Source organism: Peromyscus californicus, unplaced genomic scaffold (genome assembly GCF_007827085.1).
Source record: "Peromyscus californicus insignis strain IS unplaced genomic scaffold, ASM782708v3 Scaffold_7__1_contigs__length_154581171, whole genome shotgun sequence".
Classification (NCBI taxonomy): Eukaryota; Metazoa; Chordata; class Mammalia; order Rodentia; family Cricetidae; genus Peromyscus; species Peromyscus californicus.
The window spans coordinates 9,025,123-9,041,593 of NW_026294595.1; the positions used below are offsets into that span (position 1 = coordinate 9,025,123).

The following is a 16,471-nucleotide window of genomic DNA, read 5'->3' on the forward strand; positions in this document are numbered from 1 at the left end:
TGTGTGGGGCAAGGCCACCTGTCATCTTTGTGCACGGCACTGAGCCTGGCCCAAAGAATCTGAGACCGTCCTCTGTCAACATAGTTATGTTTTCCTGCGACTCCAAGAGTGACGTCCAAGGACACCAGTCAGACTTGATGGACGCACACAGCCGCCTCGGCAGCTTTGGTGGCATTCGGAGGCGGAGAGCGCGAGCGGGGCCGTGGCCACCGCCGTGACCTGTGACGGAAGCCCAGTGCCTGGCTTCTAACGGCTGAGCCGGGGACCTGTCGCCACAGGCCCCTCCCCCTGTGACCACGTCCAGGCTCGGGCCAGCCCTCGGCTCGCGACTAGCGGCTTGCAACTGCGACCCACCGAGGCTCCGCCCCGCGAGTCCTGCTCCACCGGCCGCCCGCCCGGCCCGGTGGGCGCGGGGCCGCCTCTACTGGCTGGCGGCCGTGACTTGGTGACCTTGAACCTAGAGCCCGAGAGGGGAACCCACTGACCCCACAACCGTGCAGACTTTGCCCAGCGCGAGGGGCGGAGCGGACCGAGTGTCCGCAGACAGACTGGGACGATGTTAGCCTTTGCTGCCAGGACCGTGGTGAGTACGCCCCGGAGGGTTCGGGACAGGGTAAGGTAGGCGGGCCAAGGGCCGCGGGCTGCGGGGAAACAACGGCGCTCGGTTCAGAATCCCACACTGGCTGATAGGGTGCGATCTGCAAGGTGGGCAGAGCAGACCGACCAGATGAGGGGCGGGATTGAACCCGAGACCTGTGGTGCTCATTGTCAACGACCCAGGAAAACACTGGGAAATCTGGGTTCAAGTCTCTCTCACCTTTACACCCCGCTTCTCCGTCATACTCTGTTATGCTAACTCAGACACCCGTCAGGAGCCCCTGGCTAGGGCTCATCCTCAGGCCCAGTTGCCCTTGCCCCGACCAGAGTCACTTCTCCAAGCCCTACCCAGTTGGTCATTCTCCTTGAGTTCATCAGGTGCTCACCCTCCCCCACTGTATGTGACCAAAAACCTCAGGTGGAGACTTGTCCTGGAAGTCCCCAGAACAGGCAGGAGGTGGCAGGAAGGCCTTTGCCATCCTTACCCAGTGCTCCTTCCTCTCTGATTCAAGCGAGCTGTACAGCCGTGAACTAACTGTGCCTCCATCTCGGACACTGGTTTGGCAGCTAAGGGCACCACGTCAGCTCAGACCAAGACTCTTCTAAGGGTCCCAGCAGCACCTGAGACCTGCCTCTCCCTTTTCAAAAGCTGTACGCCGGCCACCAGACTGCTTTTACATTGTCCTCTGGGACCACCAACCATACTGGCACAATCACTTTAATGCTAGGGAAACTGACACAGGAGACACTCAGATCCCGTGGCTCTGCTAATCAATTTAGCCCAATCCCCAGAGTAGGTCCTTTGGTTTATTGTTCACACCCAAAGTACTCCTGCCTCCCCCCGCAACACACACCCCATACCCCTACCCACACACTCTTGATCTCAACCTGAATGATCTAGAGTTCAGAAAAACAAACAAACAAGTGAAAAAACAGATTTTGTTGGAGGGGTGACCACCAAAAGCCCCTAGGTCTAGAAGGGAAACAGATGGGCAAGGTTTGTCGCAATCATTATCCACTAGTGTGGCCTTTTTCTGCCATCTCCTGTCTTGCACAGTCCCAAACAGGACTGATTTCAGGGCCACGGGTTAACAACCAGTCCACCCTCCAGCCAAGTTTTCCCACATCAAAAAGATCACTGAAGATCTTGACAGGTGGATTTTTTAATACCTCTTGGCTTGCCTCCCTGGCTCTGGGCCCATCCAAAGAAGAAAGGAGAAAGTTCCAGGCTTCCTCCTACTCCAGTGCCTACTTCCAGCCCACTCAGCTGCCCTATCCCTCCTCCTCTGGACGGTCGGGAGAAGTGGAGGGTAGCTGCTGCAATCTTGTCGTCACCACGGCTACAGCCTTAGATGCCACCACGTCAGTGGCTACTGCCTCGCTGCTCCCTCAGCCCTGAATTGTGGATCTTGTCTTCTCTTTCCAGCCCAGGCAGGTGGCTGCCTCTTGGTAGTTTCTGCTCGTCCAATTGGTAGCACAGTTAGGCTTAGAGATCCAGCCAAGGCAGACAGACAGGGCTCACATCCTCAGTCCTGCCATGGAGGACGAGCAGCAGAGAGAGAAGGTATGGAATGGAGCTTCTGCCGCTTGCCTGCCACTGTGCCAGCAGCCTGGGACCTTCCTACCTTGCTTTCTGCCACTTCCGAGTCTCCTGGACTCTCCACCTCTCTCTCTGTCACCTCTCCCTCCATGCCAGGCTACTCAGCTCTTGCTGCAGCATTGCCCCACACCCTTACCATCACAGCACATTGAAGAGAAAGTCCAGAGGTGCTGTCCCTGTCTGGGTCTCCCTTTTCCAATTCCTTCCTATTTCTCAGATGGAAAGGGTGGAGGGAAAGGAAGTTGGGGACCTCAGCTTAGAGAGCCGGCTGCCACCTCTGCTGGCTGACTTTTCTGCCCAGGGCAAGAAGGACCATGGGTCTTGTGCATCCTGACAGGCATGAGGCCCCCTTACAGTGTTGTTCATCCCTGCCCCACCCCACCCCCACCCTTTCCTAGCCTCCCTGCACCTCTAGGCTCCTAAGAGGCGGGACTCCCAAACCAGAAGGGCTGGGCATCCAGGGCAGGCACCGCCCATTAGGCTGTCTTTGCCCCCAGGGATGGCATATAAGCGCCCAGGACTGCAGTTTAGAGAGAGCTGTGCTTAGTCTGAGAGAATGAATAAGCTGTTCTGCTTCCCTCAGGTAAAGCCCCTGGGCCTCCTCAAGCCCTCCTCCCTGATGAAGGTTTCTGGTCGCTTCAAGGCCCACCAGGATGCATTGCCGAGGCTGCCTGTGCCCCCACTCCAGCAATCCCTGGACCATTACCTCAAGGCACTGCAGCCCATCGTGAGTGAGGAAGAGTGGGCCCACACCAAGCAACTGGTGGACGAATTTCAGAGCTCAGGGGGTGTAGGGGAGCGCCTGCAAAAGGGACTGGAGCGCAGGGCCAAGAAAATGGAGAACTGGGTAAGTGAGATGGCGGCATCTTGATGGTCCCCGGGCCTGGGTCCTCCAGAGCATCCTTCAGGTTGCTTGTTGCTGACTGCATGCCCATAGTCTCCTCATACCAGTCGCTCTGGCATTCCCATTTGTTTGCTTGACAGGGTTTCTCTGAGTAATTACCCTCAGCAAGAGCAGGGTGGGCACGAAGGCCCTGGTTGTAGCCTCTCAGCTGATATTCAGTCATGAGGGCTGATATTCAGTCATGAGGGTGGAGGGAGAAAGGCAGAAACAGGACTGTAAAGCAGTAGGTGAAGTCATGGTAAGCAGAGAAATTACATTGGGGGGTTTTTTTGGTTTTTTCGAGACAGGGTTTCTCTGTGTAGCTTTGCGCCTTTCCTGGAATTCGCTTTGGAGACCAGGCTGGCCTTGAACTCACAGAGATCCACCTGCCTTTGCCTCCCGAGTGCTGGGATTAAAGGCGTGCGCCACCACCGCACGGCACATGGAGTTTTTTAAAGGTCATGCTGGCTGGGGTTGTGGCTCTGTGGTACAGCACTTAGCCAGCCTGGGTTCCACTCCCAGGGCTGAGGGAAAGAGGCACAGATATGGATGGCGGTGTCTGTCAGAGGGAGGGCAGGAGGAGAAGGTATTGGGTCTGAGGGCAAAGGTAACAACAATATGGCCTGCTTTGGGACAGAGCCTGGGACAGAATGTGTTCAGAGCAGGATGGGCAGTCAAGGGGAAGGAATGTAGACTTGACCTTGGTGGGACAGCCTGAGGCAGGGGATTCGTGTGAGCCTGAGGTTGCTGTACATGCTCCTGGTTCTGGGTCTAATCAATTTGCAAAACACAGCTACACTGTTACATGATACATATTTCTGTATTCACATTATACACAAAGATTTGTAAAAACCCATAGCCCAGCTGCTAAGAAGAAAGCAAAGCAGGAGCCAGAGGCAATGAAGAGACCGACACCTTGACCTAGAGGGGTGCTCAAGGCCGGGCCTGGCACAGGGAGACAGGGAGTCATGAGCTCCAGGACTGAATGGCATTTGCTAACACAGTGGGGCTGAGGGTGGGACGGTCCCTTTTAAAGCAACTGGGGAGAAGAAGGTTCTCATATGAAGCCCAAGGAAGAAGCTGGCTCTAGGGGACAGCCTGAACTGGGTGAAAAGCAGTCACCCTCAGTATTCATTGGTTCCATGACCCCACAGATACCAATATCTACAGATGTTCAAGTCCCTTAGGTAGTTCAGTATTTTGTCTCACTAAATACCTGCTCCCATACACCCTAAGTCATTTCCAAATGATGTAATATCCAACACAGCATAAATGTTGGGTTAATAAGTATCCTGTATAGTTTAAGGGGTAATTATCAAAAAATAAAAGGCCTATGTGTTCAGTATGGATACAGTTTTTGTTTTTCAAATTCTCCACCTGAACTGGTGGGATCTGTAGATACAGAATCTGTGGAGGCAGACCCACAGATCTGGGCTGACTGACCCACAGATCTGGGCTGACTGGAATAGGAAATGGGAAGTACCTTGGATGGGTAGGCCTCAGTGGAGTCTGGAGCCCCGTGTAGGAAGTAGGAAGTAGTTAGGGACAATCACTTGCTGAGTCTTTTTTTTTTTTTTTTTTTTTTTTAAGATTTATTTATTATGTATACAGTGTTCTACCTGCATGCCCGAAGAGGGCGCCAGATCTCATTACAGATGATTGGGAGCCACCATGTGGTTGCTGGGAATTGAACTCACGACCTCTGCAAGAACAGCCAGTGCTCTTAACCTCTGAGCCATCTCTCCAGCCCCACTTGCTGAGTCTTAGCAAGCCAGGGCCTTCGACTCTTGAAGTCAGGACCTTAGAGACTCTGGGGTAGAGTGGCTTTCCGACTTTGTTGAGCCAGCTAGAGTTAGACCACCCACTCTCCACTCAAGGGCCCTGGAAGCATTGCTGCTGCTACCAAGGGGCACCTTCTTCCTTGTCTTCTAGACTGCAGCCAGGGATTCCTGCAATCCCTGCGGTGTGAAGGCCCCTGGCTGAGAGGGAGCCCTTGTCTGTCTCCTTCCTACAGATGAGGGAACTGCGACCAGAGAGGCAGACCAGGGTCCAGATTCTCAGAGTAGCTCTCAGCAAGACCCTGAGATGCACAGGAAGGCCTGGATACTTGAGGGGGTCCAGTCCTTGGCTATGAGTCAGCAGGTGGCAGTCATGTGTTAGCCAGCCTGTGGCAAGTCACCTTCCCTTCCCTCTTGCCAAGGGCCCAGGGCGAGTGGCCTGATGCCACAGGCCAGCCACTCCACAAAGAGTCTGTGTGCTGTGTAGATACATCCTGCTGCTATTTGGGATGGGCGTGGAGCACACTGAGAGGCTGAGGTCTCGAGAGGTTTAGCAACCTCCAAAAGATAGTTGTATCTGTTGTAGCATGGTGGCACATGCCTAGCACATGGGAGACAGAAGTGCAGATCTCTGTGAGTTCAAGGTCAGCCTAATCTGCACAGTTTTAGGCCAGCCGGGGGTATATGGTGAGACCTCTGTCTCAAATAAATAAATAAATAAATAAAAGATGAAGGGGGGATAAGTAGAAGTTGTTGGGGACAAACACCTACTCTAAACTTTAAGTTGTAATCAGCACAGAAGGCTAAAGGGTATCGATAACACCATGCCTATGGTTGATCCCCTGCGAGACCCCATCCATGGGGCAGAAAAAGGACCCATGCACATGTTCTCACTACTACAGTAACTTACCCTCTCAGGGAGTTCCCTGACAACTGCCAGTGTCCATCTCCTAGTCTAAGGCCACTGATAAGGACCAGTTGCTGTGGGTGGCCCTGATGCAGGTTGCTGGCTCCTCGGACAATTACCAACCAGAGATAGTTGGAAACCCACTTGCTGGGCATTGTTGTTGTTGTTATACGTCATTCCTTCTATTTTATTCTACATATCCAGGGATACATTTTTATTTACTAGTGTATTATAATCATCGACAGGAAATTTGAAAGATAAAGGAAGGGTACAGTTCAGTGACCAAACGTGCTTATTACTAGCATGTGTGTGAGGTCCTGGGTTCAAGCCTCCCCAGCACACATACACACAGAAAGAAACTAGAGAAAAGCTACTCACTCGTTTATTCCCTGGCCAGGTTTGCTTCCAGTCTTTTCTCCCAGGTCACTCTGGCAATGCTGTTTGCTCAGGCTCAGGGGAAGATGCTGGGTAGAAGGAGGTAGGGAAGGGTACTGTGGACCTCAGCATTCACTGGGAGACTGTCCTGCAGAGAGGCCGAAGGACACAGGGCCAGCTAGGCCCGTAGTCCTGGGCAGGAAGGGGCACCGGGACCGTGTCCACTCCTGACGAACTCTGCTCCTTGCCCAGCTGTCAGAGTGGTGGCTGAAGACGGCCTATCTCCAGTACCGCCAGCCTGTGGTCATCTGCTCCAGCCCAGGAGTGATGCTGCCCAAGCAGGACTTTGTGGATCTGCAGGGGCAGCTGCGGTGAGTGTCTGAGACTGGCACAAGGCGGGGCAGTGCCAGTGGTCAGGGCCCTGTGCATTTCCAGAGCCCTCCAGTCTGTTTCCTAGGAAACTGGGAAGGCCTCACCCCTGTGCTTTTCCCACCACAGCCTCGTCTTACAGACGGGAAACTGAAGCTCAGAACAGTGAGGGGACCTTCTCCGTGGCCACAGCTCAAGTTAAGAGGCCAGGTTCCCAGCGCGAGGCTTTGGAACCATTCACCCTCCAACCTTGCCATGAGTCCCTCCCACTTTTCTTAGCTAGCCACAGAGTGACCTTTATACACAGTCCCCTTTTCCACATTCAGCCATGTCACCTGCCCTGGCCCCTGTTCCAGTCCTACCAGAGATAAAAATACTAGCAGCAGGGATCTTCAGGAGTCTGCCACTCACTACTGCCACCAGCTTCTCTTAAAGAGACCAGGGCAAGAATACACAGAAGCCAGGAGGGAGAGCAAGAAAGAAGTGTGGCTCAGTGGTTGGCTGATGGCCTAGCATGCATCAGACCCCGAGTTCCATCTCTAGCAATGCACACACACAAATGATGAAGGGACCAGTGCCTTCTGGAACTCCAGCCAGCCCAAACTGGGACCAGAGATGGCCTCAGGCATTGGGGAATAGTTGGTATGAGCCAGGAAACCCCTCTTCCTAACCCAGATAATCCAAGGAGGAAGAACAGGTTGACAACAGTGTCATGGGAATATAGGCTCAGAAGAGAGAGGCGCTTAGCAGCAGGGATCCTGGGATCCTGGAGGGGACCCTTATCCATCTCACTGAGGGAACAAATCTCCACGTAAAGACCCTTCAGGCCAGGCGGTGGTGGCGCACACCTTTAATCCCAGCACTTGGGAGGCAGAACCAGGTGGATCTTTGTGAGTTCGAGGCCAGCCTGGTCTACAGAGCGAGATCCAGGAAAGGCACAAAGCTACACAGAGAAACCCTGTCTCAAAAAACGAAAAAAAAAAAAAAAAAAAAAAAGACCCTTCAGACTGTGGTTCAGGCCCTTGGTAGGTGTCAGTCACCACTGGCCTTTTATCTAGCCATAGTGTGCCACTGTTGAGCAGCACCTGGGTCCTTCCAGGTCCTCTCTTGCCAGCATTTCTCTGAAGCAGATGCAGCCCTCCCACTGGAGGTAAAGAAAAGAAGCTCAGAAGGGCCTCCCACTGCTGTGGGTCCACCTTGAACTCCTCAGGCCTCAGTACACTGAGTGGGCAGCAGTGATTCCATAGGAGCTACCTTGACTCATCCCCCTACTCAGCACGCATCCCTGTGCCAGCATCCTCCATTGGATGGCCATAGTTTCACATCTCTGCTTCATCCTCTAGGTTCGCTGCCAAACTCATCGAGGGTGTGTTGGATTTCAAGTCCATGATTGACAAGTGAGCAGCCCCACTCCCATCTTGACCGCCTTGCCCACATCTGCCTAATACCAAAGCCGCCCCTGGCTCTAGCCCTGGACTTCCAGTGTGTCAGCCAGGGCACTGAGCAGGCCCATGTCATTTTCATTTCCTATTGGCCCAGCTTTGGAAAGGGTTGAGGACAGTCATCATCGATAGGGGGGCACTTAAGTCTTCTGCTCCATCTCCTAGGGCTCTCCTGGTGACCTTGTCATTCCAGCCAAAATGGATCCCAGTTGCCTGTGGCAAACTGAAGCTCAGGAAGGGAGAGGGAGGGAGTCTGTGGGAGACTCAACAGGGCCCCAATACTTAGAAAGTACAGGCCTCAAGACCTCCTTATAACCCTAACGGCTCTTGCTCATGCTAAAGAGAAGGCCTCACCCAGTTTCCAAGTAGAGCTTGCAGGTGTCTGTCTACCCCAGCCTCTTCCCTATCACTTGCCCAGTGGCCCCTCCCTGTGTCCTCCCACAGCGAGACCCTGCCAGTCGAGTTCCTGGGGGGAAAGCCGCTGTGCATGAACCAGTACTATCAGATCCTGTCCTCTTGCCGTGTGCCGGGCCTTAAGCAGGACTCCGTGGTGAATTTCGTAAAGACAAAGAAGCCGCCCATGCACATAACCGTGGTGCACAACTACCAGGTGGGCACCACTGCCTGCTCTGAGGGGCCCCAGCCCTCCCAGCAAAACTCTAGCTCCTCCGCTGGCCCTAAGCTGCACTGATTGTGACCGCCACAGCCAAGGCCAGCGGGGGCTGGTGGGTATGCTCGATCTGAGATCACCCAGACCCCTTCTCCTCTGTGTCTGGGCCTCACAGTTCTTCGAGCTGGATGTGTACCACAGTGACGGGACACCCTTCACCTCTGATCAGATCTTTGTGCAACTGGAGAAAATTTGGAACTCATCACTGCAAACTAACAAAGAGCCCGTTGGCATCCTTACCTCCAACCACCGCAACACCTGGGCCAAGGCCTACAACACCCTCATCAAAGGTGCCTCCAGGGCAAGGGCTTCCTTACACACCAGATAGATCCAACATGAGGCTTGGCAGCCACTGTTTCATTGACCCTCTCAATTTGGAGCAGGTGTTACTGGCCCATTTTAGAGATGAGAATACCAAGGCTCAGGTTGGTGAGGGTAGTTTCTTCCTGTGAAGTAGCAAGTTGGATTCAGACAAGTGTTCTGGCTGAAGTGCCCTTCTCCATATTCTCTCTGCTCCCAGAACCACTCCCATCAAATCCCATACTGGCCATGGACACTGTCAGAGATTGCTGGTATTAGATCCCTGACTGTCACACCAGCTCTCCATGGGACCCTGGCCTTCTGCCTTTCTGTGTCTGTAGTGTGCCAGGTATTGGGCCCTGCCCTTTGAAGTACGGGGGATACCTGTAGAGCTTTGTTGAGAGCAAAGCTCTGAGCATACATTTGAACTCCAAGCATGGCCCCAAAGGTGGTCGGAGGTGTATGAGGCAAGAAGAGCTCAGGGCAGGAGACAGCAGGCTCTGAGGCTCCTTCCATCTCCCCAACTCCATAGACAAAGTAAACCGGGAGTCGGTGAGCTCCATTCAGAAGAGCATCTTCACTGTGTGCCTGGACAAGCCAGTGCCCAGAGTCTCGGACGATGTCTACCGCAACCATGTCGCCGGCCAGATGCTCCACGGCGGTGGCAGCAAGCTCAACAGTGGCAACCGCTGGTTCGACAAGACACTGCAGGCAAGTGCGGACCGGAGGGCCGCGAAGCTTGGTCCACTCAGGCTCTAGACTTTCCACCCTCCTTAGGCCCAGCCTCCTGCTTGTAAAGGAGGCTGGATGCTGCTGTAATTACCAGGCAACCAGCCTGTCATTACCAGGCCTGCGTGCCACTGACACCCCCAGCATAACCCTTGAGCGAGTCAGAGCCGGTCTGGGTCAGTCAGAGTGGTGCAGTCTGGGTGTGACTTCCGCTGTGCTCATAACACAGGTACAGCAGAACTGCTGTCGGGGCGGGGCGGGGCGGGGCTTCTGAGGACCTGCTTCCAAATATGCTGAGTGGGTCAGCACAGGGACTGGCATGGCTTCAGGGACCCTCCCTGGGAGAGCCACCCTCCAGGATCTAGGGCTCATAGGACAGGTCCTCTCTCACCCACAGTTCATTGTGGCAGAAGATGGATCCTGTGGGCTGGTTTATGAGCATGCAGCGGCAGAAGGGCCCCCCATTGTCGCTCTTGTGGACCATGTCATGGAGTATACGTGAGTATGGTTTCAGCTTCATACCCCAATTCCTGGTGGCAGGTGGTATGCAGGTGACAGACCTAGCCTGTGGAGGTATATCACTCTCATTTGCACCAGAGTCAAGTCAGATCTGTCCATCTCTGTCTTTTAGAAGATTTTTTAAATATAATTTTATACTTTATGTACATTGGTGTTTTATATGCATGTATGTCTGTGTGAGAGTATCAGATCCCCTAGAACAGGAGTTACAGACAGTTGTGAGCTGCCATGTGGGTACTGGGAATTGAACCTGGGTCCTCTGGAAGAGTAGCCAGTGCTCTTAACCACTGAGCCATCTCTCCAGCCCGCCCCCCCTTTTTTTTGTTTTTTTTTTAAGATAGGGTTTCTCAAGTCAGGTGGTGGTGTGCACACCTTTAATCCCAGCACTTGGGAAGCAGAACCAAGGCGGATCTCTGTGAGTTCGAGGCCAGCCTGGTCTACAGAGGGAGACCCAGGATAGGCACCAAAACTACACAGAGAAACCCTGTCTCAAAAAAAAAAAAAGAGAGACAGGGTTTCTCTGTGTAGCCCTGGCCATTCTGGAACTCGCTCTGTAAACCAGGCTGGTCTCAAACTCAGAGATCTGCCTGCCTCTGCTTCCAGAGTGCTAGGATTAAAGGTGTGCATCACCACCACCCAGTTTAGAATATTTTTTTAAGGTTTGTTTATGTATTTTATGTATATAGGTGCTTTTTCTGCACACCAAAAAAGGACATTGGATCCCATTATAGATGGTTGTGAGATGCCAGGTGATTGCTGGGAATTGAACTCAGAACCTCTAGAAGAGCAGAGCACACCAGGTGTGGTAGCACACACCTTTAATCCCAGTACCTGGGAGGCAGGGGCAGGTGGATCTCTGAGTTCAAGGCCAGCCTGGTCTACAGAGCGAGTTCCAGGACAGCCAGGACCGTACAGAGAAACCCTGTTCAAAAAGAAAGAAGAAAAACAGGGTCTCCCTATAGCATGGTTGTCCTGGAACTCGCTTATGATCCAGGCTGGCCTCAAACTCACAGAGATCCACCTGCCTCTGCCTCCTGAGCAGGGACACTAGGTATGCCAGCACACCTGGCTTCTATCTGGCATCTTGAAAGCTGGAGTGAAATCAGTTTCACAAGAGCTAACCTATGGTCTGTGAACCTCCTACCCCCTAGCTTCAGGAACTCATCTTCTCCACCTCAATCCCAGGAACACTCGGGCTTCAGTGACACCAGCATGAGCCTGAAGCCCCCTCTCCCATGCAGGAAAAAGCCTGACCTTGTGCGGTCTCCTATGGTGCCCTTGCCCATGCCCAAGAAGCTGCGGTTCAACATAACCCCTGAGATCAAGAATGACATTGAGAAAGCCAAGCAGAACATCAGCATGTGAGTGCATGCTGGGTCTTGTTAGGGGAGGGCCAGCCGCAAGGCTGCCAGGTGCCTGCTTCTCACCCGTGCCTCCTGCACATCCACCCCAGCATGATCCAGGACCTGGACATCGTGACGCTGGTATTCCATCACTTTGGAAAGGACTTCCCCAAGTCAGAGAAGCTAAGCCCTGATGCCTTCATCCAGCTAGCCCTGCAGCTGGCATACTACAGGTGCGCCCTGCCTGACCACCTGCCCCACAGGGGAAGAGGGGAGGGGAGTTGCAGGCAGCCTGCTGTGGAGAGGGGACATACTGAGACCCACCTCCCATCCAGGATCTATGGACACTCATGTGCCACATATGAAAGTGCTTCTCTGCGCATGTTTCACCTGGGCCGCACTGACACTATCCGCTCAGCCTCCATGGACTCACTGGCCTTTGTCAAAGGCATGGATGACTCTAATGTGCCGGTGAGAGGTCTGGGACAGGGTGGGTAGGCTGTACCGGGTCATCTTCCTTTCCTGTTCTCTCTCTGTGCAAATGGATTGCACCTCCATGGTATTTCAGCCCCACAGTGGGCAAAGGGCACTTAACAGAAGCTGGAACCATGAATTTAGTTCTGATTTTTCTGGCAGCCAAGGCAAAACCATGTATCCATCCATTCAAAAGAGAAGCCAGCCAGCCAGCTGCCCACTCTTAGCCCAGCGAATACTGGGCTCTAGAGAATGAAGAGCTCAGTACTTGCTGTGGTGCTGGGTGCAGAGTGAGCTGCTAATGTGGGAGAGACAACACTTCAGCTTCCTCTGTTCCCACCCCCACCCCCCCAGGAGCTCGAGAAGGTGGAGCTGCTTCGGAAGGCCGTGCAGGCCCACAGAGCCTACACTGACCGAGTGAGTGAGCCCCACTCTCCTTCCTTATTGTCCATTACCACCCCTGCCTGCCTGTCCATCTTCCTGTCCATTCCTGGTAAGAACTGCCTCTTCCCAGAGCTCTGAAGCCCCTGGGACTCTGTCCATTTTAAATTAATATTGTCAGGCTGAAGAGATGGCTCAGTGGTTAAGAGCACTGACTGATCTTCCAGAGGACCTGGGTTTAATTCCCAGCACCCACATGTCAGCTCACAACTGTCTGCAACTCCAGAATCCAACACTCTCACACAGACATACATGCAGATAAAACACTAATGCACACAAAATAAAAATAAATTTAAAAATTAATTGTCACCATTTGAAGTTGGTGAAACCAGGGTCAACCTAGCCACTGCCCTGCTCCCAGTTCCGTGATCAAATTGAGCACATGCCGTCAGATCTTGTGTTGTGCATTCTCCCTGATGACCCAACAGATGGCATCTCCCCTGTTCTCCAGCAGCCAATGCTACAGCCAGGGAGGTGGTGGTCTGGGCATCAGCAGGCACAGTGCGCCCATTCTACAAGGCATGCACAGATACTACCTGTCATATGAAGGGCACACTGCTCCGTATTACCCACATGCACAGACACGTCTATTCCACAGCCTGTACAGGCCCTGACCTTGTACATGGCATATGCAGACACTGCTCATCTTACAGCTAACACTGTCTAGCCCTCACTGCACCACTCATTCCCAGAGCTCATGTTTCGTTGGGTTTTTGGTTTGCTTTGGTTTTTGGGTTTCGAGATGGTTTCTCTGTGTAGTCCTGGCTGTCCTGGACTCGCTCTGTAGATCAGGCTGGCCTCGAACTCACAGAACCACCTGCCTCTGCCTCCCGAGTGCTGGGAATAAAGGCGTGCGCCGCCGCCACCACTTGGTGAGAGCTTATGGAAGGGGCAGCGCTGCCACAGACCCCTGAGGAGGGCAGGGATGTGACCCTGCAGCACCTGCCCTTACAGTTCCCCACCCACAGGCCATCCGAGGAGAGGGCTTTGACCGGCACCTGCTGGGACTGAAGCTGCAAGCCATTGAGGACCTGGTGAGCATGCCCGACATCTTCATGGACACGTCCTATGCCATTGCTATGCACTTCAACCTTTCTACCAGCCAGGTAGGCCGCCGCCTCGGGTGCCCCTGGGTAGGGGGACTAGCACCCACTGGCAGGAGCATACACATATATACAATATAAATGATCTTTAGAACCCACTGCAGCTGGACCTTAGGGGTAATGTGGCCCACACAGGTCACCACAGGCTCACTGCCAAAACAACTGAGTTCCCAAGCAGGAGCTCAGGGTAGGCACTGCCGTGACAAGATGGGAAGGCTCAGGCCTCTTAAGAGACTCTCTTCCACTCTTTCATGGCCGTTTGTAAATGACTACCTGATCAGTACCAACTAACATGAGCTGGGTGCTGGGACACAGCTGGGGACAAGCCGTCGTCCCAGGAAGCTCCCAGTATCTATGGAGCACAGGCAGTGATGGCCCCAGGGTGGTGCTAGGGGCCAGAGGAGTGCACAGGGAGCACCACCGCTCCCTCCAGGTGGTGCTTCCAGGAATGTGAAGGAAGGCTCACCCCACGGAGAAAGGGAAAGAGCAAGGGAGGAGTGGATGCAGAGAGGCAGACTGGTACACCAAGGAGAAGGAGGGCCACCGCAGGCCTGGGGATGAACGCTTTGAACCTGCTGTCCCTAGGTGCCTGCCAAGACAGACTGCGTCATGTTCTTCGGACCGGTGGTCCCAGATGGTTATGGCATCTGCTACAACCCCATGGAGGCCCACGTCAACTTTTCCGTGTCGGCCTACAACAGCTGTGCGGAGACCAATGCTGCGCGCATGTCTCACTACTTGGAGAAGGCTCTGCTGGACATGCGCACTCTCCTGCAGAACCACCCCAGGGCCAAGCTCTGAGCCCAGGCCAGGGCCTGCCAGCACCACAGCCAAGCCCTCTTTGGGATGGACACCTGCCATGGCTCAGTTCCTTGGCTCCTGTGCCCTCCAATTTCACTGAGCCAGGCAAAGTCTCTAGCAGGGCCCCAAGGTCCAAGCCAAGTGCCTCTCAGGTCCTGTCCTCAGCACCTGCCATAGCCCAATGCCAGAGTTGAGTTCAGAGGCTGAACAAGACTAAGGCCTAGGTCCTCAACATGTCATCCACCAACATGAGTCCCAGGGAAGGGAACCAGTCTAGCCCATCCCTCCTCACAGCAGGAGCCGTGAAGAGTTCCTTTCCTCAGCCCTGACCAATAGCTACCGTCTCCACAGCCCAGCTGAAATCTGTCTTCATCCATAAACGCCCAAGGACCAGGAGTCAGGGTTATCTAGCGCTGAGTGGCTCTCAGCCTCCCCGAGGCTGAGGGTCAAGTCTTTGTAGCCAAAGGGACACCGGAGGCCTCGCCTCCATCACTCCACCTCAAGGTGCCATCTCCCAGCTGCCACGCTCTTTCTGGTGACTCTTGCCCCAGCCTTCTTGCTTCCATTCAGCTTGATTCCAGAACTACATTCATGGTTACATAATGTGACTATCCAGGTGATCAATAAAGGCAAGAAGTGCTGGTGAAGACAGTTTCCACTGAGGGGCAAGTAGAGGACAGATGCCCAGCATGGCCATCCTCTAGCTGGTTCCGAGAGCTGCTGTTCAAATAGCCAATGGGCCAGCATGCTCCCGGGGAAGCCAAGAGAAGTCCTCAAGCAGGGCTCAGAGGACCAGCCCCAAACTTGGTGCTGAGCCAGGGATGGGGCCAGACCCTAGTGGGTCTGTTTCTACAGCACCCCCTACTATCCCGGCTTCTCCAGTCCATGCATAGTGGGGGCTGCAGATCGGAAAGCTGCACCGAACTCAACAGGAGGGGTAAGCAAGCAGGGCCCTGTCATCAGAGGCAAATGCTCACTGGAGGTGGGCTAGGGAAGCAATGTACTGTCCTCAACCCTGACACCTGCCCAAGTCCCTGGCTACACATGTGCTTGGAATGTGGGCCTGGGAGGCTGTCACATCTGTGAAGGAAGTGCTTCATGGCTTGACCGACCTGTGTGGTCACCTGGCAGGGCCTGTGGCATGTACTAGTCTTCACACAAAACCTGTTCAGAGGAGCTAATGCCACCATGCTACTAAATGGCAGGCTCCCAAGGGTACATGAGTCATCTTCAGGCCAGGAGAGGTCTGAGAAGGTCCTGAAGCTCAACTCAGCCCGGCCTCACACACCCATCAGCTGTCCTACAGCAGTCGGGATGCAGAAAGGAACTGTATCGGATGTGGCCTTGGGTTCTGACTAGGCCCCCGTTCAGGCAGGGCTCACTGTAACTTAAGACTGTGACAATAATTTGAAGTCCAAGCTGGGCAGTGGTGGCGCATGCCTTTAATCCCAGCACTCGGGAGGCAGAGGCAGGCAGATCTCTGAGAGTTCAAGGCCAGCCTGGTCCACAGAGTGAGTTCCAGGACAGGCTCCAAAGCTACACAGAGAAACTCTGTCTCGAAAAATCAAAAACAAAAAATAATTTAAAGTCCAAGATACATTCCTTTTCCTGGGGTCACTACTAGTCAGCAGTCATACCTGTCAAGATTCTACCCTCCCCCACCCGAGTGCTTCACCCAGCTTCCTACCACGTGAGGAACACGGTGACCTCCCATGTACCCTCACCCAGAGGGTGTGGCTGTGTACCTTGGCATAACCTGCCAGGAGAGGAAACTACCTGCTTCGGGCCAGCCTGTGCTCACTCAGTCCTGCAAGGCCTCTGGCCACCAGCTTGGCGGACAGGCATCTCTGCCAAGGCAGACAGCACAAGTGAGTGGACCATGGAACCCCTGTGAAGGGCAGAGACTCCCCAGTCCTCAGGACTTTTCCTTTCTGTGGAGGAAAAGCTGGCCAGGGCTAGCCTCTACCAGTCAGGGAGGGCGTCTGACAGGAGCGGAGACACGAGTGGCAGACCCCAGAGGCTGGCAAGCTCCTGTGGCAGATGTTGAGGTCACTCAAACCCTCACTTTGGGGGCTCGCGGGGACTAAGTCCCCTGGAAATGCTGTGGCTTCAGAGGACCACCTGTGCCCCAGCTGTCACA

The 16,471-nt window shown here is 54.0% G+C and overlaps 1 protein-coding gene across 1 annotated transcript; it reads left to right on the plus strand.

The window, feature by feature from the left end:
- The first annotated feature begins 23 nt into the window (after positions 1–23).
- Crat (carnitine O-acetyltransferase) lies at positions 24–14,978 on the plus strand. The gene is made up of 14 exons (XM_052724778.1): positions 24–583; positions 2,781–3,044; positions 6,393–6,511; positions 7,853–7,906; positions 8,396–8,561; positions 8,737–8,911; positions 9,454–9,632; positions 10,048–10,148; positions 11,411–11,530; positions 11,623–11,745; positions 11,848–11,983; positions 12,341–12,403; positions 13,396–13,533; positions 14,116–14,978. The coding sequence occupies exons 1-14, from the start codon at positions 557–559 to the stop codon at positions 14,329–14,331; spliced, it is 1,881 nt and encodes a 626-aa protein (XP_052580738.1). The 5' UTR covers positions 24–556; the 3' UTR covers positions 14,332–14,978.
- Positions 14,979–16,471: the final 1,493 nt, after the last annotated feature.